Source organism: Homarus americanus, unplaced genomic scaffold, assembly GCF_018991925.1.
Source record: "Homarus americanus isolate GMGI-L3 unplaced genomic scaffold, GMGI_Hamer_2.0 scaffold20021, whole genome shotgun sequence".
In the NCBI taxonomy this organism is placed as follows: Eukaryota; Metazoa; Arthropoda; class Malacostraca; order Decapoda; family Nephropidae; genus Homarus; species Homarus americanus.
Genome location: NW_024712490.1, coordinates 10,445 through 37,590, shown reverse-complemented (window position 1 = coordinate 37,590; position 27,146 = coordinate 10,445). Strand labels below are relative to the sequence as shown.

Sequence of the window (27,146 nt, the reverse complement as noted above, 5' to 3'; positions counted from 1 at the left end):
AAGATAGTGGAGTTAGGTAAACAGCTGGAGTTAGAAATTGATACTGAAGATGTTGGACAGTTGGTTGAAAGTGTAGCAGAAGAGCTCAGTAACGAGGATCTTATTGAACTAGATGCACAGAAAGTTGTAGAGGAAGAGAGACAAAATGTAGAAGAAGAGCCTGCACCTCCCAAAAAGTTTTCAGTGAAACATATGGCAGAGGCATTTGCTACAATTAATAAAGCAATGCAAATTTTTGATGACATGGATCCAAATTATGAGCGTTATGCCAAAGTTGACAGAATGATCCAAGATTCACTTGCTTGCTACAGAGAAATTTATAATGAAAAGAAAAAGAAAACTGTGCAGTCTAAATTGGACACCTATTTCAAGAAGTCCCCCAGTACTGGCTCCTCACGCCCCACCAGTGCTGTCTCTTCACTCCCTCAAGATGATCCAATACCTTCAACCAGCAAGTTACCACAGTACATAAACCTGTCTGAAGGAAGCGACATTGATGACCCACCCAGCCCTGTCTCCTCTTCTGCTTCTTCCAATTAATATAGTCTCCATGTATCCTGTAAATAGAAAATTATGGGGGCCCGTGTGCATTCAGCTGACTACATTTAAGGTAAGTGCTCAGTCACACTGTATCCATTCCTCATTATTTATTACTTTTACTGTACTGTATCCATTCCTCATTATTTTTTACGTTTAGTGTACTGTATTTCATTGTAGATTTTAAAAAAATTTTGAAAAAAAAAAAATTTTTGAATTTTTTTTATTTTATTTTATTTTTTTATCTATATCGGACTTACGACCATATCGACTTACGACCATATCGGACTTACGACCTGGATTTGGGTCCCTAACCCCGTCGTAAGTCGGGGTTTAGGTGTGTATATATATATATATATATATATATATATATATATATATATATATATATATATATATATATATATATATATATATATATATATATATATATATATATATATATATATATATATATATATATATATATATATATATATATATATATATATATATATATATATATATATATATATATATATATATATATATATATATATATATATATATATATATATATATATATATATATATATATATATATATATATATATATATATATATATATATATATATATAAGTGAGTCACTGTGCAATATGTATTTTTGTTGGGACACAGGGGGGGAACGAAACTCAAGGGCCGCCCCGGGCCCCACACACTATAGCTACGACACTGGATGTTGAATTGTGTCTTCCAAAACTGTTTCATTGTTAGTTCAGGATCAGTGGAAAATGCCTGATGACACCTCCTAAACATTTTGTTCATGTTCAACTTCTTGAAGTTGCTGATCACATTCTGGTCCATTGACTGTATGATTGATGTAGTGTTGGGAGGCAAAAACAACACTTTCACAAAGTCAAATTGAGACTCCAAAGTTCTGGCAAGTTGAGGGTCATGTCCAGGGGCATTATCCATGAGGAGAAGAGCCTTGAAAGGGAATTTATTGGTTGTTAGGTAGCTCTTCACAGAATGGCAAAACACCTCAACAGACCATTCATTAAGGAGCTGTCTTATCACCCATGCCTTATGGTTGGACTTCCAATAAACTTCAAGCTTTCCTCTTACCACTTTTTGTTGTTTGAACACCCTGGGGTTCTCAGAGTGGTAGACAAGCATAGGCTTCAGTCGGAAATCCCCTGAAGCATTGGCACCAAGCAATAGAGTGAGACGGTCTTTCATGGGTTTATGCCCAGGTAAAGAGGCTTCATCTCTGGTGATGAATGTCCTTTTGGGCATCTTTTTCCAAAACAGCCCAGTTTCGTCCACATTGAACACTTGCTGTGGAAGATAATTTTCTTCTTCCATCAGTTATTTAAACTCCACTAAAAACTTTGCTGCCCCTTCCTTATCATCACTAGGAGCCTCACCATGCCTAACTACACTAAAAACGTCACTTCTTTTCTTAAATTTTTCGAACCAGCCTTTCCTGGCCCTAAAATCTTCAAATTCTGTGCCTGAAGAACCAGGTCGATCTTTGTTTAAATGTTCGTAAATCTCCCTGGCTCTTTCACAAATAAATTCAGTAGAAACTGAATCACCTTTCATCTGTTTTTCCCTAATCCAGATGAGAAGTAACCTCTGTTTCTGCATTTAGGGATCTACTTTTAAACACTCTGGTAGATTTGTCTCTCACTTTCACTTCTTTAAATTTGTCTTTCTGTGCAAGAATTGTCGACACAGTTTGTTATCGCCGCTGGCTTTATCGTTGGCGTCAACAACCATGTGCCTCCCCCACCCAACACGCGGCCTGTTACCACACCAGATGTAGCGACGGGGGGGGGGGGCTGGTGTTTACCATCGGGAGTGTCATCAACACTGGCGTGAGCGCTGAGAGGGCGTCATGGATCTCATAACACAGATCACCCTCTCGAGTGATCCTCCCACCCCCCACGCGACCTGTTGCCTCGACAGATTTGGCAGCTGACGGGGTGGGGGGAGTGTTTACCATCGGGAGTGTCATCGCTACTGGCGTAAGTGCTGGCATCGCCTGGAGTGTTTCATCGCTGGCGTCAACACTAGTGTCAGTGCTGACGTTTTTGCTGCCTTACCCGACAAAGATTAGGGGGTGGGCGGTGTTTACGGCGGCGTGGCAATCTGGACACTTTACCACCGGGACTGTCATCGCTACTGGCGTAAGTGCTGGCATCGCCGGGAGTGTCTTCATCGTCTGGCGTCAACACTAGTGTCAGTGCTGACGTTTTTGCTGCCTTACCCAACAAAGATTAGGGGGTGGGCGGTGTTTGCGGAGAAGACATCATGACTCTGCTAATGTATGATTTAAAAGGCGGTGTGGCCACCTGGACTCCAGGAGACTGCCCCCTCAAGTGATGCTGTGAGGATCAACAATCTGCTAGCATTGGTGAACAACAACTCCCAATCCTGGCCGAGTTTTGTACTGAAACAATTTGCACAGAACTATCTTCCCTTGGAACACCATACTGGTTCGCATTGACCCACACTTGTAAGTACAGCCAAAGTAATGACATACCCCTCAGTACTGAAATATTGTGGACTAATTATGCCCACTCGTTCCTGCCTTATCTGGAGCAATAAGACAACGCGGAATGAAGTGTAGCTAAGATTAATAGAGTTATGAACTTTTTATCATGTCACTATGCTCAGTAATCAATTGTAATTAAGATAAATTGTGTGAGACTAACTAATTATGTATCAGATAGATCACCATGTAATACTAATGAACGCCTTGTTGTCTGCAGGTTTTGACCACATCAATAAATATTGAATGCGTCAAAAGACGGGTTTCAATCATTCCCTTCGACTTGCCCGTCACCTGAACTACCTTAACTAAGGCGTTTACACAGTTGATGTCGACATGCCATATTCTTTGCATGGCGCATTTGTTCTAATCCCTTCTTTTTTTTTTAATAACTTCCCGCTGTACTTGGATTTAAATCGCTTTTCTTGATCTCTTATGCCCCATGCTGGATTCAAACAATCTCAACACGTGATATTTTCAGTTTAAACTTGCTTTAAATAAAGAATATTTTCTTTAAAATAACACTGCACTGTGCTATGTATTATCAATATGAAAAATACATTTAAAAATGACCAATAATTTGCTTGCAAACACAGAAAAAAGCATTTAGTTGAAGAGAGTCTCAAGCAAGATGTTACCTCCACTGAAAAGACAGAGAGACTGGCGCCTGTTTGGTGTGTTGACAGGCTGGATGGCGCGCATCAAAATAGTTACCTTACCTTCAATTATGTTCAATAATTGTTAAAATTTCTAACAGAAATAAAATTAAACTGTTAAAATTATTGAATAGTATAAACTTCTTGATATTTAATAAAATATTAAGGAATATAAGCCCTAGAACCGATTACAGTATTACCCTGCTTAACGTGGTCAATAGAACCCACAGGGTACCGTGTTATGTGAAAACCGCGCTAAGTGAACAACAGAACATATGGGATTAATTCCAATAGAAACTGGCCCGACCCCCAAACTCAACTTTTTGACGACACGCAACTATGTTGTAGTAAAAATATCATCTTAACTTTATGATGGTATGCACACACAATTAATAATTAAGAGAAATATCAATAATATTAGGTTTTTTAACACTTACATTAGTAGAAAAGATGGCTGGGCACACGGGGATGTATTATATGAAGCACACTAAGAATAGAATATCAATAATACAGTCAACCCTCACTTTACGCGGTCAATATAGCCCAGAGGGTACAGCGGAAAGTGAGAAACGCGTAAAGTAAACAAGATAACATATGGGATTAATTGAAATAGAGACCGGGCCGACCCCCCAGACTCCACTTTTTGACAACACACAACTATGTTGTTGTAAAAATTTTATCTTAACTTTATGATGGTATGCCCACACAAGTAATATAGAAGAGGTTAGGTTATGAAAAATAAAGGTTAATTTAGGAAAAATGAAGGTTAGGTTAGGAAAACTAAAAGTTAGGTTAGGACAACTAAAAGTTAGGTTTAAGACTTACGTTAGTAGAAGAGATGGGTCGGCGTACAGGTGATGGAGGCTGGTTCCGAGGCAGAGGGCAGGCTACTGGCCCTCAGGTGAGTCACCATCACTGTCATCCACACTTGTCAGGGCCTCCCTGACAAATCCCTCAAAGTCATCTTCATTGTCTCTACCTCTGTCACTATCACTGGCTTGGGCTGGCGGTGGTGGGTTGTGGGCGAAGAACTCTGTTATACTTTGCTGACGGCTGGTGTTTATGTTATCGTGATAAACCATAGTCTGCAACAGCTGGGTAGTGAAGATTTCATACCTGTTTGTGTCATGGTCGTCGGAAAGGATGAGCTTCATTTTCTCGACACACTCGATGGCACCCCTAACATTACTATGAGATAAACGGTGTTCTTCTTGGGATGACACACCACCTGCCTCTTCACTGACGTCATCATCATCTACCATCTCGTCGGTAGTCACATCAGGATCCCTTATCACCTCCCGGATGTCGTTGTTGGTGGTCTCGGAGAAGCCTACAGCAGTAACACTCTGCGCAGCTTCTCTGGCAAGGTCCACTATTACTGTAACAGTCTGAACCTCACCAGTCACAGATTGACTCTGCCTTATGCCCGGAATGCCTTGCAACACGTGTCTCCATGCGTGATGAACAGTTGCTACAGACAGCTGATCCCATGCCTCCACCAAGAAGTCCACAGCTTTCTTGATGTTAAATATTCTCCAGAATTGTTTGAAAAGTATTTTTTGCTCTGCCAACTGTTGATCCTCGTCTTCTTCGCTCTTGCTGTCGGTGGTGGTGTCACTCAGGTTACGCAACTCTTCCCTGGTGTTGGTGTAGTCGTTCAGGAGTTGTTATTTTTTTGTTGAGAATGCAGCTATTACATTGCAGATTAACTCTTGGTCCATGGGTGTAATATAGACGTAGTGTTGGGAGGAAGGAAGAGCACTTTTACGTTGGGGTGACGATCTAACAGTAGGGGTGACTGTCCTGGTGCGTTGTCCAGCAGCAACAAAATCTTGAATGGCACATTCTGTTGCTCACAGAATTTCTTTACATCCGGAACGAAACAGTCATCAAACCAGGAGAGGGACAGTGTAGAGAACATCCACGCCTTACGTGCGGTCAGCCAGTGGACATTTAGCTTGGTCATGTCCACGTTCTTGTAGGCGTGCGGCTTGCGGGCTGTGTGGATCACCGATAACTTGATGCTTACAGGTACCGGAGGCATTGGTGGTAAACAGGACGGTGATGCACTCCTTCTGCATCTTCCGGCCCCGACACTTGCTGGCATTCTTCACAACGAAGGTCTTGGAAGGTAGCTTCTTCCAGAATAGACCAGATTCGTCCATGTTAAGCACCTGGTCGTCGGTGTACTGTCCTTCCTCCATAATCTCACGTAAAACGGAGGAAATTCCCTAGCCGCAGCACGGTCAGCACTGGCTTCTTCACCACCAATGTTTCTATTGGTGATCTTGTTCCGCATCTTAAACCTCTGTAACCACCCAGAGGAAGCATTAAAGGGTTTGGGCTCTGTAATTACCATCTTTTTCTTGACACTGCAGCATACAGTTCACGTGCGTACTCCTTAACAGAGCGCGTGTCGACCGCCATGTTCCGTCGCGCCTGACGCACCAAGTAGCTCACAAGTAATTTTTCATCTTGAGAAGCACCTGGTTGTGAAAATACTTGATCATAGAAGCACCTGTAGACTTTGTTATCTTCATGTGTTCCTTTATCTTGGCTGCATCCTTCTTTATCGTCCGGATCGTAGATTCGTTCACACCATGCTGGCGCGCCAAATCAACCTGTCTTGTTCCTTTCTCTAACTCTTGGATGATCTTGTACTTCACCTCGTAGCTTAAGGAACGTCGTGTCTTCTTGGGCTTAGGACGGCTGGGTCCAGGCAAGGAAAGGTTTCTCTCTGGGGGTGGTGGTCCGGCGGAAGCCATTTTACAGAACAATGGATGCACGATTACACGGTGTGGCCTGGAGGGATTAAACTGCCGTGGCTAGGTCAAGCGTCGTCTTTCCTCCCTCCGTCCCTCCCTCCCTCCCTCCCTCCCCCGGGTGGACACGTCATATTACAGTGAGTTCTGCTATAACGCGTGTTTTGACAACTTGAATTTGCTTGAACGCGATTTATGAATTGAGGAACGATATTTGTAAAACGCGAACTCGTTTGCTCTAACGCGATTCCACTCGAACGGTTGTAGTGGCTTCAGTTCACGTTCGACATCACATGTTCAATTGAGTTATGTGTTTTGTTTGTGAACAATTGCAGAAATAATGTATGTAATATTTGTGTATACAGTATACCTATATATTATAAGTAAATTGTAAAATTTTACATAAAAGAGAAAATCAAATTACATAGCGTTTTACACCCGCGCTCTCTCTACATCACACACAGTGTTTACAGTTCACGTTCGACATCACATATTCAATTGATTTATGTGTTTTGTTTGTGAAGAATTGCAGAAATAATTTATGTAATATTCAGGTATACAGTAAACCACTCACAAGGTCCTACAGTACCACTAATTATTTTATACTGAAACTTACGTTTGGTAAGCTGGATTAAAATGAAGATTACCGGTATATTAAAATAATAAAAATGTATTATAAACCAGTCTAACATACCATAATAAAAACAGCTGCTATTATCATCCCCCCACCCCCATTTGCCAGTGACAAGAAAGGGAAAGTGACCTTGACTGTGACCGCCTGTGGCTATTTTTAGCCGTCCTTGTGTTCGGAGGTGGTCAGTAATGCTTATCTGTATATTTACTGATCATAATACTTATCTCTTATAAATAATTCATTTAAAATTTATTTTTTTGCAAAGAATATTCAGTAAATGACTGCATTAATTCTTGAAACTACCTACAGTGGTAAATTTAGGATATAAATAATGAACAGAAGTCACGTCATGGATTCGGAGTTTGGTCCTTAACGATCACCATAAATGTAGCCTCCCTTTGTCGCGAAACACGTATATAAATTAAAGAAAATACTTGCAGTATATTTAATATATTACAGTATATTATATATAAATAAATAAACAAATAAATTCAAATTCCCTTATCATCCTGTGTCATATACAGAAATACTTGAGTCCCTGAGCGAGTACACAAAAAGAAAACGGAGGGACATCCTGGAGTGGATAGAGAACGGACATCTCTACTGGGGGACTCAAACGTTTCTTATGTTTTGTGGGCGCTCTAGCATAATATGAATAATATGTAAATTACAATTTACTTATACAGGTATATATATGTAAATTGTAAAAATTTAAATAAAAGAAAAACTAAATACGTAGCGCTTAAAGTGTACTGTACAGTACAGTGCTGTGGCTTGGCGCGGGGTTATGCAGTGTTTACAGTTCACGTTCGACATCACATGTTCAATTGATTTATGTGTTTTGTTTGTGAAAAATTGCAGAAATAATTTATGTAATATTTATGTATACAGTATACCTGTACAGTATATGTAAAATGTAAAATTTTAAATAAGAGAAAAACAAAATACATAGCGTTTTAGACCCGCGCGCTCTGTTTACTCCACACTTTGTTTTACAAGAACACTACTATCGCGTTATAGCAGAACTACCTGTACTTTAAACCAATTACAGCTAGCAGCGGAGGGAGGTAGGGATGCATGGCCAATCACAGTCCAATACGTCATATGACGTCAGTGATAACGCAACAGAGACATGCACTGTGCACCCTTACCGCGCGGCTTGGCCAGGCGGAGGCAGAGGAGGGAGGAGGCGGGAGCAGGCGGGAGCAGGCAGGTGGGGCGAATCTAAAAATAGCGACGAGCCGGACACTCTCCGCGTAAAGGGGTACACTCACCGCGGAATGTGAGCATCCTGGGTTCCGGCTGGGCACTGCGTAAACGTGGAAACGCGAAATGTGGGACCGCGTAAAGTGAGGGTTGACCGTATTACAGTATTTTAACCGGAACTATTAAAAGAACGAGTAACATATCTTGAACATTGGAAGGTTATGTAAAGTTTTTTTTTTCATGTAGTTTATCCTAATTTACATTGAAATACATTACGTTTCAGCAAAACTACTATTTATTTCTGAGAATATGGAAATGTATTATTGTTGCTGAAATGATGTTTGTATTACACTGGAAACTGACGAAAGCAATGACTTTCGCTTTCTTTCGTTCAAAAGATGTTACCGTAATCGCTTTTTTAATGGTTTTCAGTTAAAAACTGTTTTATTTCAATAATATTGTATCCTAATTCACTTGTGATGCAAAAGTTTTGAAGTGAAAACCAATCGAAAAGCGATTACAGTAACATCTTTTGAACGAAAGAAAGCGAATCATTGCTTTCGTCATGATTTTATCCCACTTTCCACAAATCCGTACGTCATTTCAGCAAAATCTTACATTTCCGTGAATGTATTAAATCAAGCACAGTATGAATAGAATATCATTGTAATATAATAGTATTTTAACCGAAAACTATTAGAAAACGAGTAACATCTCTTGAACATCGTAATGTTAGGTAAAGTCTTTTGTTTTCGTCATGTATTTCAACCTAATTTACATTGAAATACATTACTTTTTAGCAAAACTACTATTTATTTCTGAGAATATATTCACTGAGGCGTAGTTTAGGTAAAATATACATGTGCTGTAACAGTTTTTTAACAGAAAACGATTTGAAAAGCACGTACCCTCTTGCCCTGTTCAAGGAGAAGACTGGGAGGAGGTGTTTCGTGCTGAAGACGATGACAAGGAAAATGATTTTGATGAATTTTAATGAAAATGTTCAGAAATAAGGTATCGTAGTATTTATTCAAGTGAATTAGGATAGAATATTATTGTAATACTGTACAACATTTTTTAACTGAAAACCATTCGAAAAGCGATTACGGTAAAATCTTTAGAACAATGTGTAGTGGATTTCTCCCCTACAAACGCTGTTTGTCGCTGCGTAGCCGACCCCGCGAATTCCCCCGTGTATGCCTAGTGGTCTGGGTCAACCAGCGCCGCCCACGGAGCGGGGGTCAACTACTAAGCCACGCCAACCCCCGCTATTTAAGACCTGACCTCGTGGTGATCTCTCAGTCGTCAGTCACTCTCTAACCCTCTCTCTCACCATGAACGGTTACGAGTTTGATAATGTGGCGCGGATACGCCGACCTGCCCCAAGAAACTAAACCTCCTAGATATCCAGAAGTTCTTTGAAAGTAATGGGATCGTGGGGGTCACCAAGGTGGAACGTCTAAAGCTCCATGGTGACATCAAGATCACCTTCGCCGAGAAGGGCATGCCCGTACAGCTCGCGGAGATCCCAGACATCAACGGCATTCCATTTAAAATGGTTGCCTACATGTGGGACAACCTGAAGCTGGGAGTAATCTCCCACGCTGAAATTGGCCACATGGACCAAGCAGAGCTGAGTGAGCTCCTCAAGGGGTAACTTCAAGTTGTGAAGAAGCTGTCCGACACCACTGCCCTCATCGGACACCACTCCACCTTACCCAAGGAGTCTCAACTGGCTTGGGTAACTGTGCCAGTCAAGTCCTACTGCAGACCGAAACGGTGTTACAAATGCCACCACTATGGACACACTGTAAACAAGTGTGAGGCGCAGGAGGACACCTGCTCCATGTTTAGCAGCCCTGGACACCGCTACACGGTCTGCCCCAACAAAGTAAAAAAATGCGCTGCTTGTGGCGGCCCACACTCCTCCGCCGATCGGACCTGCCCCAAATGGAAGGAGGAATGCAGGGTAGCCAAGGCTCGTCTTGAGAAGAAACTGAGCTACAAAGAGGCCCTCCTTGCTGTACGCTCCCAAGAAAAGAAAAAACCAGCAGAAAAGAAAAACCAAGAAAAGAAAACTCAAGAGAAGACGCCCACCACACAGAACCAAGAACACCACGTGGCCCGTGGAGCTGAAGCCCACGTGGTCAACCTCACCGTCTCTGACTTCTTCCACACCTATGAGGACTTAATACACGAGGAAGACGAACAACAAGACCCAAACACAAACGAATGGACACTTCAAGAGAGCAAGAAGAGGAGGAGAGTGAGAAGAAAATCGACATCAAGCTAAGAAGACCAAGACATCTCCTCCACACAAGAAACCAACACACACAATCAAGCCGACCTAGCACTGAATATCCATTGCCCAACCCAACACGCACCTCACGCTAGCCTGGCTCTGTCTTGTTGCCTCCCGGCCCTGTCCGGGCGAGTTGCTGCTGCCTCCATCTTATACTCCCTCACGTAAGCGGTGTTTAGCCACTGCATCTATTCTCTCCTCCTAAAATTCACTTCAATCCTCCCTTTATTCTTCCCCTGAACCTCCTTCCCCCCTGTCACTAACATTTTTTGATTCGATTCGCGATCTCTCTCTTTCTACCTACACCAACCAGCCAGCAACACCACCTCCTCCTCCGCCTGCCTGGCGGGTCCTCGCTCCCGCCGGCGAGCATGGCGACCCACAAGCTGTCCTCCTCTGAGCACCCTCACCAACCAGCTCTCTCTACATCACGCTTGTAACCTTGCTGCCTTCCCAGCACCAAGCTGCATTGTACATCCAATACAACATGTATACAGAGAGCACATTGTGAGTTTCCTTTCTCGATCCCATCCTTAGTGTGAAGCAAACATCCCATACCCCACAAACCAAAGAAAGCGAAAGTCAGTGTGTGTGTGTGTGTGTGTGTGTGTGTGTGTGTGTGTGTGTGTGTGTAAATAATAATAATAATTAATAATAATAATTAACGGTTTATTAGCAGAAAACTTGGCAGCCAGAAGGCACTGAAGGCTGCCTGAATATATTTGGGAGATGAGGTTACAGGTACAAATAATAACACAAGTGACATAAGTGACACAAATAAGACATAAATAGTAACCAGATGAGATCAGCTCAAACTACAATTCATTTCAACATAGGTAACGATGTGAGGAGCAGTGTTTGCTGAAATTAGTCACTGATTTGTACATGTTATTGATAATTTTACAATGGTTGGGACTGGGCTGTTCTTATAGCGATCAGTTCGTGCTGCGTATGGGCTGGATATATGTGTGTGTGTGTGTGTGTGTGTGTGTGTGTGTGTGTGTGTGTGTGTGTGTGTGTGTGTGTGTGTGTGTGTGTGTGTGTGTGTGTGTGTGTGTGTGTGTGTGTGTGTGTGTGTGTGTGTGTGTGTGTGTGTGTGTGTGTGTGTGTGTGTGTGTGTGTGTGTGTGTGTGTGTGTGTGTGTGTGTGTGTGTGTGTGTGTGTGTGTGTGTGTGTGTGTGTGTGTGTGTGTGTGTGTGTGTGTGTGTGTGTGTGTGTGTGTGTGTGTGTGTGTGTGTGTGTGTGTGTGTGTGTGTGTGTGTGTGTGTGTGTGTGTGTGTGTGTGTGTGTGTGTGTGTGTGTGTGTGTGTGTGTGTGTGTGTGTGTGTGTGTGTGTGTGTGTGTGTGTGTGTGTGTGTGTGTGTGTGTGTGTGTGTGTGTGTGTGTGTGTGTGTGTGTGTGTGTGGTGTGTGTGTGTGTGTGTGTGTGTGTGTGTGTGTGTGTGTGTGTGTGTGTGTGTGTGTGTGTGTGTGTGTGTGTGTGTGTGTGTGTGTGTGTGTGTGTGTGTGTGTGTGTGGCGTGTGTGTGTGTGTGTGTGTGTGTGTGTGTGTGTGTGTGTGTGTGTGTGTGTGTGTGTGTGTGTGTGTGTGTGTGTGTGTGTGTGTCATTTCCCAGAGTCGGATCAACAACACCTCAAAAGGCTGCAGTACAGACGCCTCCCTCTCTGATGTCTGACGCTTCTTATCAGATGTTTCGGGAATGGCATCTACGCAACAATGGTTGACTTGTCAAGTTTATCACAGCCGAAACATATGATACAGCTTCGTATGTGCTTGTCCTTAGAGACACAACGTACTCTCGAGCACACACTTCAAGTGCCTCCTACGACAACTCTGACGGTAGAGGCTGTGCTCGACAAGTTGCAGGAACACGTCAAGGGACAGCGCAACGAAGCTCTCAGAAGAAGAGAACTCCTCCAATGTAAGCCGCTTGATGGAGAACCTTTTGACGCATTTTTTGTAAGGCTCAAAAGGTGTTCTGAGGAAGTTGATGTTTGTCCCGGACATTCTCAAGTCTGTGAAGAGACACAACTCAAGACAATTATTTTAACGTGTGTCCCAGATGAAGAGCTAGTTCAGCGTCTCATTTCCCTCGACCCCACTTCCTCCCTTCAAGATGTTGTTACGAAATGACGAGCGTACGAGGCCGCCAGGTGTGCGACTACAGCTTTACGCTCACAGCCTGACCAGGTGAGGGCGGTGTCTTCCTACAGAGAGGGTAAGAAGCAGCAAGGTAACCCCACCCCTCACCCTCCAGCTACACCTTCAGCAGCAACTTTGTGTAACAGCTGTGCGAGACAGCATAATGCCTCCCAGTGCCCAGCTGCTCAAAGCATCTGCAGAAGTTGCGACCGCCAGGGTCACTGGGCTTACACAGTCAAGTGCCCTGCTAGCAAAGTTCAGTGCAGACTTTGTGGTCGTGTGGGCCATTATTACAAATGTTGTCGTAAGAAGACACAAAGGACACCACCTAGGATCCAAGAAGTCATCCTCAGGTAGTACTGGCGCGCCCCCTCCTGGCAAGCATCAAGAAGCTGTGTCCAGTCGTTCCTGCCGTCGTGTACATTGTTCCACAGACACGACGCCCCAGCACATCAATGTCGTCATTTCTTCCGGTAACTCGTCATCCAGTCTTCAGATGTTACCTGACACCGGTGCTGACGTCTCAGTAATAGGTCCACAACACTTAGCAAGTTTGGGAATACCCTGGAGCAACCTACAGCCCCCTCCTCAGACAACGAAACTGACAGCTGATGGTTCCAAGATGGCTCCAGCTTTGGGATCTTTCTGGGCTACCCTTACCTTTGGTAAGCAGTCTTGCTTGGCCCGGATTGATGTTCATGATGGTATCCCGACTCCGCTCTTATCATATGGCCATTGTCAAGAGTTGGCCATTATTTCCAAGGAATTCCCTAAACCTATCTTAAAGGTCACCCATGTCAACAGGTTGAAGGAATTCCCTATCTCTACTAACACATCCCCTTCTGATGCAAGAGTTTACCTTCTCAAGGAGTTTGCTGACGTGTTGGTTAATAAGAAATCTTTAGGATCCACACCACTCAAGCCGATGGTGGGTCCACCTATGAAGATTCATCTTAAGGATGGTGCTACACCTTTTGCCATTCACACCCCTCGTTTGATTCCTCACGCCTACAAGGAGCTAGTTAGACAAGAGCTTGACTCCATGGTTGCTCAGGGAATCATCAAACCGGCCGAAGACGAACCTTCACCTTGGTGCCACCCTCTCGTCCCCGTTGCCAAACCTCATGGTGGAGTACGGATCACCACCGATCTGTCAAAACTTAACCAGCAAGTTTCCCGTCCAGCCCACCCTTCACCCACACTCTCCGCAGCTGTTCGAAGTGTGGACCCGAAGGCGAATTTTTTTACAACTATGGACGCTTTATGTGTTTATTGGCAGATCGAGTTGGCCGAAGAAGACCAACATTTGACCACATTCATCACACCATATGGAAGATACCAGTATTGCAGAGGCCCCATGGGATTTGCCGCTACGGGCGATGCATTCTGTCAACGTGGTGACGCGGCCCTTCAAGGAGTCACGAATTGTGTCAAGGTGGTTGATGATATCTTACTCCACGACGAAGACTACTGTACCCACCTCTCCCGGATATACGAAGTTCTCACCAGATGTCGAAAGTACGGGATTACCCTCAACCTTGACAAGTTTGTAGTCGCCACTCCATCAGTGAACTTCTGTGGGTACACTCTCTCAGCATCAGGCATCGCAGCTGACCCGGAGAAAGTAAGTGGAATCAGGGATTTTCCAACCCCTGCCAACCTGACAGGCCTCCGTTCTTTTTTGGGTCCGGTCAATCAGCTGGCTCAATTCACACCTGACATCTCCGCCGCAGCCCAGCCGTTACGCCCCCTGCTGAGCCCCAGGAGTACATTCCTGTGGACCCCTGATCATCAAGAGGCCTTCCAGCGAGTCAAGCAGGCCCTCTTAAGTCCACCTGTCCTCGCCTGTTACGACCCAGCCCTACCCACCGTCCTCCAGACTGACGCCTCCAGACTCTACGGCATTGGTTACGCCCTTCTGCAGGACCATGGCGGTGGACAACTCCGCTTAATTCAGTGTGGATCCCGGTTCCTGACCGACGCTGAGACCCGATATGCCACGATTGAGCTGGAGATGTTGGCTGTTGTCTGGGCGATGGCGAAGTGCCGCTTCTACCTGATAGGACTTCAGCACTTCACCCTCTTCACGGATCATCGCCCCCTTATACCTATAATCAATCACTACTCTTTGGATGCAGTAGAGAACCCTCGCCTTCAACGTCTGAAAGAGAAGCTCTCGCCTTATCTCTTCACGGCTGTGTGGCGTGCGGGTAAGCTGTTGTGCATCCCGGATGCCCTGTCCCGTGCCCCTGTCAGTCGCCCCACCCCAGAGGACGAGATGTTGTGTTCTACAGCTGCTGCATCCCTCAAGTCAGTAGTTTCATTGAAGGCCGTCTTCACATCAGAAGAGTCTACAGCACCGGATGCAGACAAGACCCTTGAAGATCTCCGCACCGCAGCCCGGGCCGACCCTTCCTACATCCGGCTTGTCGACTGTGTCTCAGGGATTTCCATCTAACCGATACGACCTTCATGAATCACTACTCCCGTACTGGAAAATACGTGAGGAACTCTATTGTGACGGAGACCTCGTCTTGTATGGTCCACGAGTAGTTATTCCTGCTGCCCTACGCCGCTGTACCTTGGCCCGCCTTCACGACAGCCATCGAGGAGTGGAGGCCACCAAGCGATGGGCGAAGCAGACTGTATTTTGGCCCGTAATCGACGCGGACATTGCAAGTACCGTCCGTGCCTGTGAACTGTGTCAGATTCTGCAACCTAGCAAGCAACAGGAACCTTTAATGTGCGACGACAACCCTTCAAGACCCTTTGAGTCTGTGTCGGCCGATTTCTTTGCAGTTGCAGGGAAGTCCTTCCTCGTCATTGCCGGCCGACTGTCTGGATGGCCTGTTGTCGTCCCCTGGGGTAGTGATACAACGGCTACTGCTACCATCCGGAACTTCAGGCATTACTTCAGAGAAGTTGGTGTTCCCCTCCGCCTCAGGACTGACTGATGGAGGACCCCAGTTCACCAGCCACGAGTTCCGGGACTTCATGGACCGTTGGGGAGTCCGTCATGTCGTGACCTCGCCCCAGTACCCCCAGGCGAATGGACACGCTGAAGTCGCTGCTCGGTATGACTGTCATGCCCGCCCCATTCACAACAAGTGTTTGTGTATACCCTCAGTAGTATAAAACATTTTGTGGGTATCCGTGACACACGTCAGAACCACCACCACCACCACCACCACAAAGAAACCTTGCATTACCTGGACCCAGCCGCCCTAAGCCAAAGAAGACACGATGTTCCTTAAGCTACGAAATTAAATATAAGATTATACAAGAGTTGGAGAATGGAACAAGACAGGTTGATCTCGCGCGCCAGCTAAGATAGAGGAGCAAGCACATGAAGATCACAAAGTCTACAGGTGCTTCTATGATCAAGTATTTTCACAACTAGGTGCTTCTCAAGATGAAAAATTACTTGTGAGCTACTTGGTGCTTCTCAAGATGAAAAATTACTTGTGAGCTACTTGGTGCGTCATGCGCGACGGAACATGGCGGTCGACACGCGCTCTGTTAAGGAGTACGCACGTGAACTGTATGCTGCAGTGTCACGAAAGATGGTAATTACAGAGCCCAAACCCTTTAATGCTTCCTCTGGGTGGTTACAGAGGTTTAAGATGCGGAACGAGATCACCAATGTAAACATTGGTGGTGAAGAAGCCAGTGCTGACCGTGCTGCGGCTAGGGAATTTCCTCCGTTTTTACGTGAGATTATGGAGGAAGGACAGTACACCTACGACCAGGTGCTTAACATGAACGAATCTGGTCTTTTCTGGAAGAAGCTACCTTCCAAGACCTTCGTTGTGAAGAACGCCAGCAAGTGTCGGGGCCGGAAGTTGCAGAAGGAGTGCATCACCGTCCTGTTTACCACCAATGCCTCCGGTACCTGTAAGCTCAAGTTATCGGTGATCCACACAGCACACAAGCCACACGCCTACAAGAGCATGGACATGACCAAGCTAAATGTCCACTGGCTGACCGCATGTAAGGCTTGGATGTTCTCTACTCTGTCCCTCTCCTGGTTTGATGACTGTTTCGTTCCCGATGTGAAGAAATTTTGTGAGCAACAGAATGTTCCATTCAAGATTTTGTTGCTGCTGCTTGACAACGCACCAGGACACTAGCCCCCTACTGTTAGATCGTCACCCCAACGTAAAAGTGGTCTTCCCTCCTCCCAACACTACGTCTATAATACAGCCAATGGACCAAGAATTGATCTGTAATGTAAAAGCTGCATTCTCTGCCACGAAATTCCAGCTCCTGAGCGACTCTAACACCGATAGCATGAGCGAAGACGACGAGGATTCTTGTAAGATAATGATGTATTTGATTACCTGTATAAACAATCTATATTTGCAATAGACATAACAATTTAAGTACGGTAATCACTTATTACATGTACAGTACAGGTTTGTTCCACGGTAAAATCTTTTGAACAACGAAAGAAAGCGAAAGTCATTGTTTTCCTCGTGATTTTATCCCACTTTCCACTGTAATATGTACGTCATTTCAGCCAAAATAGTACATTTCCATACCCGTCATTTATTTTTTTATAATTTATTCATTTAGTGACAGTTAAGGTAAAATATAATTGTGAATCAATATTTTCATGAAAATACCCGGTATTTAGAAATACGGTATCTTAATTTTCTTTTGTTTCAAATTAAATTAACAAAGATTGATGTTTCAAATGTAATGAACAAAAATATATGTACAGTATCTATAAATGAACTTTAAAAATGAATACTTTATGTTTGGCATTGTCCTGCGCATACCATACCATACCATGCATTTGGCTACTTTGGGCTTGCTATGATGACGCAAGAGGTGTGCCCTGGCAACTGTACCGACACTCACAGCTGGTGTTGCGTTGTTTTTATTGTTTATTGGTAGTTACTGGTAATTATTTTTCAACCTAACGAACCTATAACCCGTATAGAGGTCGATCGACCCCCCAATTTTTGCCAAATAATTTCGTCTTAAAAAATCGAACTACACACAGGTATATACGGTAAGTAAGGACATGGGGGGTGCAGCAAAAGTATTTGGATTTTTAACATTTCTGGTTATCTCTGTTACCTATCCCGCGCCTAAGTTAAGGGCCGACTGTACTTGTAAATAATTTTTTGGGGTATGTACAATAACTGTGTTTGCATGTTTCTATTATTGTAATACAATATGATTAGTTTAAAATAATGATGTTAGTAAATGCCGGTACAGTGCATCAGTGTGAACACTGGGCCGTGAATTGATAGCCCGGCTGGTTAAGTGCATGACCTACCCGAGCCGTTTGGTGGCCACTGACTTGGTTGTTTTGCGCAATTAACCAGGCCGTTCACATATATTTATTATTTGGGTTTAAGTAACGAAACCCCAACTGTAGTTCCTTGTTTTATTATAAAAGGATTGTATCTATAATTCCTGAGTGTAGATCGAACCATAAGTTCCACTGTATATGAGTGAATGAGAAAGGGACAGCGTTTATGTATTATAAACGTTAGGTCAAGTCCTTATTATATAACTTTGTGTGAGCGACTACTCGAGTAAGGGCCTGCCTTGCTGCGCGGGGAAGACAGACATCCTGACAATGGGGCTCTACCTCCTGGGAGAGTTGCCCTCTCACATGTACAACTCATGTCTTACTCATAGACAGTGGAAAGTTACAGGGTGGGAATTTACGTTGTAACTCTTGATATGATGTCAAGGCCAATACATTAGCGCAAGCACCTGTGTCTATATCAAGAGCCAATCTGGTATTATCTACTCTCACCGGCACTGACAACACTTCAACTTTGCTAAGCGCCGCTATAAAAGTGCTGTGAGGAGGGGCGGGGATAACCCTATCTATCCCTCTTCCTGGTGTGGTATGCGTTTGTCTTCCCCCGACGACATGTCCTGGGGACGTTTCTGCTTGTGCCTATACGACACCTCTGTTTCACTAAGGTCCACACCCCTCGCCTTTATTAGCACATCGCAGTCATATGAACTATGAGTTGTCGATTTGTGAAGGGCGCACCATTTACGCACTTTCAGGTTAAGAGGAGGTGCTGCTGGTGTGGGTGCCTCACTGTATGACCTTGAGAATGGCTATTCACTGGATGTGTCCTTAAATTTTGCACTATTACCTTGGAGCTGAAAACAATCTTCCATTACGTGGCTACGTTTATTACAGTGTGCGCATCGTAAAGATGTTTTTTGTTTATAAATCAGGTGGGGAGGTGCAATCGGAGGTAAGTGTGTTGCATAAGGAGTCTGGGAGGGGGACATGTGTGCCATCTGAGGCATCTGACGTCAAGGGTTGCCGTGACGTCACTGAGGGCTGCGGCATTAAATTTCCCGTAGCCCGGGGACAGAGCTTATTTGCGTACTCCACCATATCCAGGAGTGGTTCATACTGTACTTCTTGTGCCCGGCTATATAGAGGACGACGGACGGAAAGCAGAAAACTTATTAGATCTATCAACGTTTCCACATTGTCCGCTGACATATTACCCTGATCGTCGTACCAATCTGAGGTCCAGAATGTCGCTTGCATGTCCTGGCGAACCTCGCCTGCGATGTCGACAGCGTATCCCCGGTGTACATCCATCCATCCATCCATCCATCCATCCATCCATCCATCCATCCATCCATCCATCTGAAGATCAATTGAAGGTGGCCCAGCTGTGACCTACCCCTCCAAAGATCTCAATTACCCCCCAAAGATCTCAATTACCCCCCAAAGATTCCACTTAACGTTTGCTTAAATTTCTCATAATCATGGCTCTGCAAACCAAATGCATTTAAACGACCCATTTATATAATATGTTCTGTTGATGAGACAGGGGGGCCATTACACCACAGGTATACTAATTCCCAAATGAGTATTTGCGGTTTTGGCTTTTCTTGGGTGTTACCCAAGATCCCATTTAAGTAATCTAATGTTATCTCCTCTGGTTACAAGTACAGTGCTGGGGTTGCCTTACCCAAACAAACATGAAAACTATCAGCCTGAGACCACGTGCCCCTCCCCCGATGCATCAATATGGATCTTGTCTTTATACTACAGTAACAACCAATTTTAGGCATCAACTGTAAAGCAAATAATGAATAAAATGTATGATGACCCCAAAAATGTTATAAAAGCCACTAATGTAAATACTGTGGTGTAAATACTGTGGTGTAAATACTGTGGTGTAAATACTGTGGTGTAAATACTGTGGTGTAAATACTGTGGTGTAAATACTGTGGTGTAAATACTGTGGTATAAACACTGTGGGATTGTATTTGTAACTCCCATGAGAAGAGCCGAATTGGCTTCACCCAGTGGCGTGTATTCATAAGAAGCAAGGTAAGCATTGCTTACCCTATAACAATGATTCCCTTCCAAATAAAAATATTTTATTTAATCAACATATTATTTAATTCAATCGTGTATAGCATTGTGTTTTTTTTTTGTCCCAGTTAATTTGTGAAACTTGCAAGACGGGCATTTTCCGCTTGAAAATCTATCCCTCAAGTAAGCAATATTCCACTGCAGTACCCTCGTTCCCCCACGCTCACAGCGTCAATGGTATGCCATTGCCAGACGTAAGATGAGAACAAATAATTTAACTTATGTTCCTCCCCTTTTTCCAAACCCATGGAAATAAGGTTCAGATCAATTTAATAACCTGTGGAAAGCATTCTGATGCTGGAATGTCCCCTCAATAATATTTGTTATTATCAGTCAGTATAATTAATTGTGCTAGAAATTTGGACAACGTAAGCACAGCGTCCTCCCTGGTCCCCCTCCCCCACCCCCTATACTCGCAGCACCGCAGCACCGCAGCATCGCAGCATTACCAGTTCATTAATTAGTTTTTTCAATGATAAATTCGTATCCGTAAATAATAATTATCTGACCTTTTTTATGTTTCACAGTTTCGTAGACTATTGGACTCATTATCAAAGTACTTCATTAATGTCATTGTCATTGTCATTGTCATTGTCACTTTCATTTTTGAATAATATAATAAATTAATAATGGCTATAAACTTTTTTTGAATTGATAGATTTTGTTTTGAAAGAGATGGTATCACTGTATTAGGCTACGGTCTATGTCAACACTCAACGTAAGAAATTCAGTTGACTTTCAGAGGTCATGATGTGTGAGTGCGACGCATTTATTTGGATTAATATACCCCCAAACTGAAAATGCAGTCGCAGGAGGAGCAAAGTTCAGCATGTGCATGCACTGTATGTGATCTACTAAAGAATTCTTTTAGATCTCGTGACTTTACAATTAAGAAAGTTATTGTGGAAAATGGCAGGCATATTCCTAAATTGAGCATTAGCTTAAAAGTAAAAAACTGTGTTCGAAAATTTAACAATCAAATGTACATGATCAATGACTGGCTTGCTGGATGTTCTAGTGCACAAAGAGTTTATTGTTGGGCATGTCTTCTTTTTTCAAATGATAAAAATGTATGGAATACTTACGGATATAATGATTTGTCAAATGTACATAAAGCAGTAAAAAAGCACAGCCTATCAGAAAGTTACTTGCAGGCTGTAATATCTGAAAAAACTTTTGGTAAAGCAAGGATTGACTATATGTTGAGTGATCAAAAGAGAGTTCGTGACAATCAACATAATCAGCTTGTTAAAAGGAACAGAGAAATCATGAAACGTTATATTGATACAGTATGTTACTTAGCAAAAACAGAGCAAGCATTTAGAGGTCATGATGAGGCCACTAGTTCAGTAAACAAAGGCAATTATGTCGAATTTATTGACGTGCTAAGCAAATATGATGGACAGTTAAGAGGCTTCCTTGACAATGCTACAACTTTCAGTGGACTGTCCAATTTAATACAAAACGACCTCATAGAATCTGTGTCATATGTTATGCTTGATGAAATTAAAAAAGAGATCCAACATGCAAAATTCATTTCAGTAATGCTTGATGAAGCCACTGACATTACCAATTTATGTCAGTTGTCATATGTGTTTCGGTATTCATTGGATAACAAGGTATATGAACGGTTCTTAGGGTTTGAAAACGTCTCTCAAGATAGAACAGCAGAAGCACTTTACACATTTGTTACAAATTTTATGCAAAAATATGAATGTGAAAGCCAAATAGTTGCTCAGACCTATGATGGTGCTGCTGCTGCTGCTGCTGCTGCTGCTGCTGTCATGGCTGGGGAGTTGAATGGCCTGCAGTCAAGAGTTAAGGGAAAATATCCAACTGCTTTATTCATACACTGTTTTGCCCACAGAGTGAATTTAGTTGTATCACAAGCAATGGCAAAAATAAGTAAATGCAAAGTAAATGACCACGAGAAAACTTCAGAAAGTGTCAGCCACTCGTTGGAATTATGCATCAAGAATAGTTGAAACTGTGTTTGAGTGTAAAGAATCAATCCCTTATCGCTGTATTCGAGAAAATGAGAGATACCGAATCTGAGTGGGATCAAGAGTCATATAACCGTGCAGGGGGATTTTTATCATCGATGACTGATTTTAATTATTGCTTTCTCTTAAATCTTTTTGCATCATTTTTCCCATTGTCAGATACACTTTTTGATATACTGCAAGCAAAAATTCATGATGGTTAATGTGTCAGAAAAGTGAATGATTTTCGCCTGGCTTTGGAACAGAAGAGAGAAGAGTTTGAGAACAATTGGGAAACAACAAAGAACTGTGATCACATAAATGAAAATGAACCCAGATTTAAGAGACAAAAAGTAAATGTTGATGTGAAGACGTCATTCTCACGACTTTATGTAGAAATATATGACACGATACTTAACCAGGTTAATATCAGATTTGCAAATTTGGATTCATTAAGATTCTTAGAGCTGTTACACTCTCCATCATTCTGTGAGTTTACTAAGTTTTGGCATTTCCAGAGCTTGCTTTTCAATTGCTGAAGTGTAGCTATGATAAATTCTTTTATTTTTTAGCACTGAAATCGCAACTTAGAGTTGTTTACATGTCAGAGGAATTCAAAGATAAAACTATAAAAGAAATTTTAAGATTTATAAAGCTGAATGACTTGGAAAAGGCTTACAATGAAGTATCAAGACTTTGTGAATTAATTTTAACAGTTGCAGCAACGACTGCATCTGTAGAGCGCAGCTTCTCTGCTTTGAAGCGAATTAAAACTTACTCAAGAAATTCTCAAGGTCAAGAAAGATTGCAAAGTTTAGCCCTTCTATCAATTGAAAAATAATTATTGCATAATCTTGAGAGCAAGCCAGAATTTTACATCAAAGTTACTGATCCTTTTTCTCGTAAGCCAAGAATAATTCCATTGAACTATGTTTAAAATGGTAAGTTAAAATAATATATTGTTAATTACTTCCTATTTTATAAATATGCTAAATGAATAATAAAATGATATTAGTATTCTTACTCCAGCTTCATCAGAGATCTTACCAGCGTCATTTGCTTACCCTAGCATTTTTCTCACGACACGCCACTGGCTTCACCATAAGTTAACTAGTCACAACTGGCTAACACCTGTTAAAATGACAATTTATATCCCACTGCCATAATTGTTTAATTATCTATAAATGCGCGATATTGTGTAGCTTTAAATTTGTTAGGGAATTTTTCCTTTCCCAGAGAATTAAAATATAATCGAAGACATGATTTGTTTTTTGTCAATGTTTTAATCCCACCCAATTTTAGTGTTTATTGATAATTAAAACGTCACCATCGGACACATGAAGCGGTTATGTTAGGATTCGCCCAGATACACTGACGCAAATGGAAAGAATATTTAAATCAATAAACGTAAATTGTACATTAAAGTTCCCAAAATGTGTAAAAATTTAATTAATAATACTGCAAACTGTAATGTAACCCTAAATAAAACATAAATGAAAGGAAACAAATTGTCCCCCAATCTAAATGACCCCAAATCCCACCTTTGTTAATATAGTACATGACTAATCCGCCATGGCTGCTTCGTTGTTTTCTGCTGCTGTATCATGTCACGTCCAGAAAATATCTTCAATATCACCACATAGTCAGTTTATTTGTTTAATGTACCTGTGAAGTTAGGGAGGGTGGGTAGGTAGGTAGGTAGGTAGGTAGGTGAGTATGGTTATGTCTGTCCTTCGTAGCCACCAATGTTAAGTAGCTTATATATACAAAACAGTGTCCACTGGAATATATCAGTGAAAATCTGACGTTTTCCTAATAGTTCTCAACCGATTTTTGCCTTTCGTTAGTTGTACATAATTACCCCCACCTCAAATGGACGGCAAGAATAGTAGAACTACCTTGAACGTTACCAATACGAATGTAAAATATGACCAAATTTTCTGAAACTCGAAGAAAGACTAAATATTATTTGAAAATATGAATAAATATTAAGAATTTACGTAAGATACGACTTGTATAACACGATAACATGGCATTGAATTAATCAAAGAAAAGTAACGTGACCCAATTATTATAATTCATAAAACTATTTTAAAAGAATTAAAGTAGAGAAAAGTAACAATTCCCAAGCGTAAAGTGACGTTTACTCCACAAGTAAGCAAACTTAACAAACACAGAAGTAACCAATATTCAACACGAAAGTAATATATACCTCAAACGATCGAATTATTTCCTTTACACTGTTCCATTCAATTATGTTTTTGCAAATGCCAAGTAGGTGGATGACCTAAACAATCATTTTACCAAATTGATTATGAGTAAATCAAAAGCATTAGTCTACCGGGTATTTTGAGTTACAAATTCAGACTCCGTAAAGTTCAAATGACATTCACTTCATGATAGATGTTTCACCCTACACACTGAAGCTACTTTATGTAAGAGGACAAAATAAGCACCAAATTGTATTGTTTAATACCCAAAGAAGTCATTGATCCTAATATTTAATAACGATTTTTGAGGTATTACGACCTGGTGGTCGGGACGGAAGACCGTCTTAGGTCCAGGAGAGACTGTAATACATTTTCATAATTAAACTCGTTGTATCTCACCTAAATCACCTAGTTGCTCCACTCAATTATAGGTAGATGTAATAAATATAGAAAGTATTCACCGGTATGACTCCATTTTTCGTTAATTGTTTTTATATTAAAATTCTTTGACATTCAAAGATAATGAAAATATAATTCTTCATTAAATGAGATATGCGTACATTCTATTGATGACACCAGAAATATGTCAGACTTGACTAATTAACTGTAACCAGAAAATAACTTAAGTGAAGTAGTCCTTAATCCAACATTAAAATATGAAAGACAGTATACATTGTTTGATCTACTGAACTTTAGGGACCCCCCCTGGAGCAACCAACTCATGGTTTAATGTAAGTTCAGGCTTATCATTGATCAAATGAAAATTTTTTATGCCCTGGATCAAGTAAACATTAGGGACGTCATGGGTAAATCGACTTTTCTGACTACCCTGGAAGTACTTCACTTTAGGCCACTCATGGATGAACTTAATTTTCTGCTTGCCACTGTGTAATAAGAAATGTTTCATCTCCCTTATTGAAATGTGTACATACAGTAGTGAAAAATGTTTGTGAATTATGCAATTGTTAATTAAATTAAAGTTTTTGTGTATTTTCTCATATAATTTGTTGTAATTGTAGCCTACTTGTGAGAGGTAGCTAAATGTTGACTTTACAGGGGACAATAATTTAGTCCCCCTTAGGTTTATGTTATCTACTCGTATTTTGCTGTCATTGTTTAATGACGTTAGTTTCTTGTACTAGTTAATAGAAAATAATCCCAATAAATCCATAGCTGGTTGGCGTATTGTAAATTGCTCAAACGTAATATTAACTTACCTTTTGCCGCCATGAGGACACAGTATCAAATGTAACTCCTCCCAAAGGCCAACTGTTATTGAAATCGCGTGAGCGTACAAGAGACGGCCGGCCCAATCTTCTTGATGTTCCATTTCATGTTTTATCATGTGTTGAAAACAGCCCTGAGACCTTCACACTAATTTTGAAATGTACCCTAATTTTCGAACTTGATATCAACACTGAAGACGTTGTACCCAACTAAATGTCAAAGTGTAACTGACACTGGTGAGGGATCAGTTGCTAAGGTATTCTTGCCTCAAACGGTAATACCGCCACATTTTCAATGTTTTGTGAAATTGTCCTAGTTAATTTCACTTAGTTATAGTTGACACTGATCTTATGTATTAACGGAACAAATTTTGGTTGTCCTAGTTTTAGTTTTGTGTTGTGAAATAGTTATGTTATTGGTTGATGTTGTAATTTGTATTATTTTAATTGGTGATTTGTGTTGTTGTGGGGTTCCGGCTCATATATTATTAATGTTTGTAAGAATTATATAAAGGTTTGTTCATTTACATTGATCTCTATGCGTTTTGTGAATGAGGTTAGATGTAACATTGATGTTTTGTGATGAAATGAAGCTTTAATTTGCTGAAATACATACCAAATTCGTTTTTTGTATTAGTTCCTGTTTGTAATGTCTACTTATTGGCATATGTCCTGAGATTATGTGCGTTTGTCTATTATTACTGTATGTTATTAGTTTTATGCAATCTTTTTAGATATGTTATCATGTGTATAATACAAAATGCCAAATTTTGTTGGGTGTTAGGTTGTTGGAGAGCCTGTGTGTAATGAATTAGTTTGAGATACAAAAAGATTGTGTGATAACTTTTGAAGCAATTGTTACCAACTAAGGGTTTACTTCCCTTGTGAGATACTCACCGAAAATCTGGTTTGATTGAGTTGGCAATAAGAAAAGTGTTCTTGTATGTGATTATACTAATATTTGAGGGCAATTTTAAATGACAAATGTATAATATTATTTGTATTGTGTGTTTCATTTACTTTTATGAAGATAAGATAATATGTATGATGTATTCATAGCTGCGTGTGTCAATTCTGCTATTGATTGGTTGAGCAATTTACGTGTAATTAGCATAGTATTGTGGAAATAGAGTGAAATTGATTTTGAATGGTGTAGATGTGAAGGGCGGTTGTGGGGGCCAGGGGTGGGGGACTTAAACGGGACTTAGAAGGGCGCAGAAGCAGCTTTAGCAGCAGCAGCAAGGGAGGCGACCTTATTTTCAGTCAGGTTCATACACAAAGAAATACATCAGATTCATTGACAGTACAGTACACATTTACCAGTGTGGGCTAGCCAATTTGGGATAAAGAGCAAGAATGTAATGTCCTCAATGAAGTAATGACATAGTTCAAGATACAATAAGTGAGGTGGCCTGAAGTCTTTGACAGTGTCACATTCAATAATATAGTGCTTTAAAGGTGTATCACAAAGTTTACATGCTGAGTGTTCCGGTATGGGTACAGCGTTACTAACTTGCCAGATGTGTCTGTATCCTAACCTAATTGTGGCCACGACTACATCACACAGGCAGG

At 41.7% G+C, this 27,146-nt stretch overlaps 1 protein-coding gene across 1 annotated transcript in view; it reads left to right on the top strand.

Moving 5' to 3' along the window:
* LOC121860494 (ectopic P granules protein 5 homolog) overlaps positions 1 to 25,727 on the top strand; it is a gene marked incomplete at its 5' end in the record, with an annotated part of 61,169 nt that extends 35,442 nt beyond the window's left edge. The window contains 1 exon segment of the mRNA XM_042357660.1: positions 22,319 to 25,727. Within this exon segment, the coding sequence (XP_042213594.1) occupies positions 22,319 to 22,378 (60 nt within the window).
* Between the last annotated feature and the right edge of the window lie 1,419 nt (positions 25,728 to 27,146).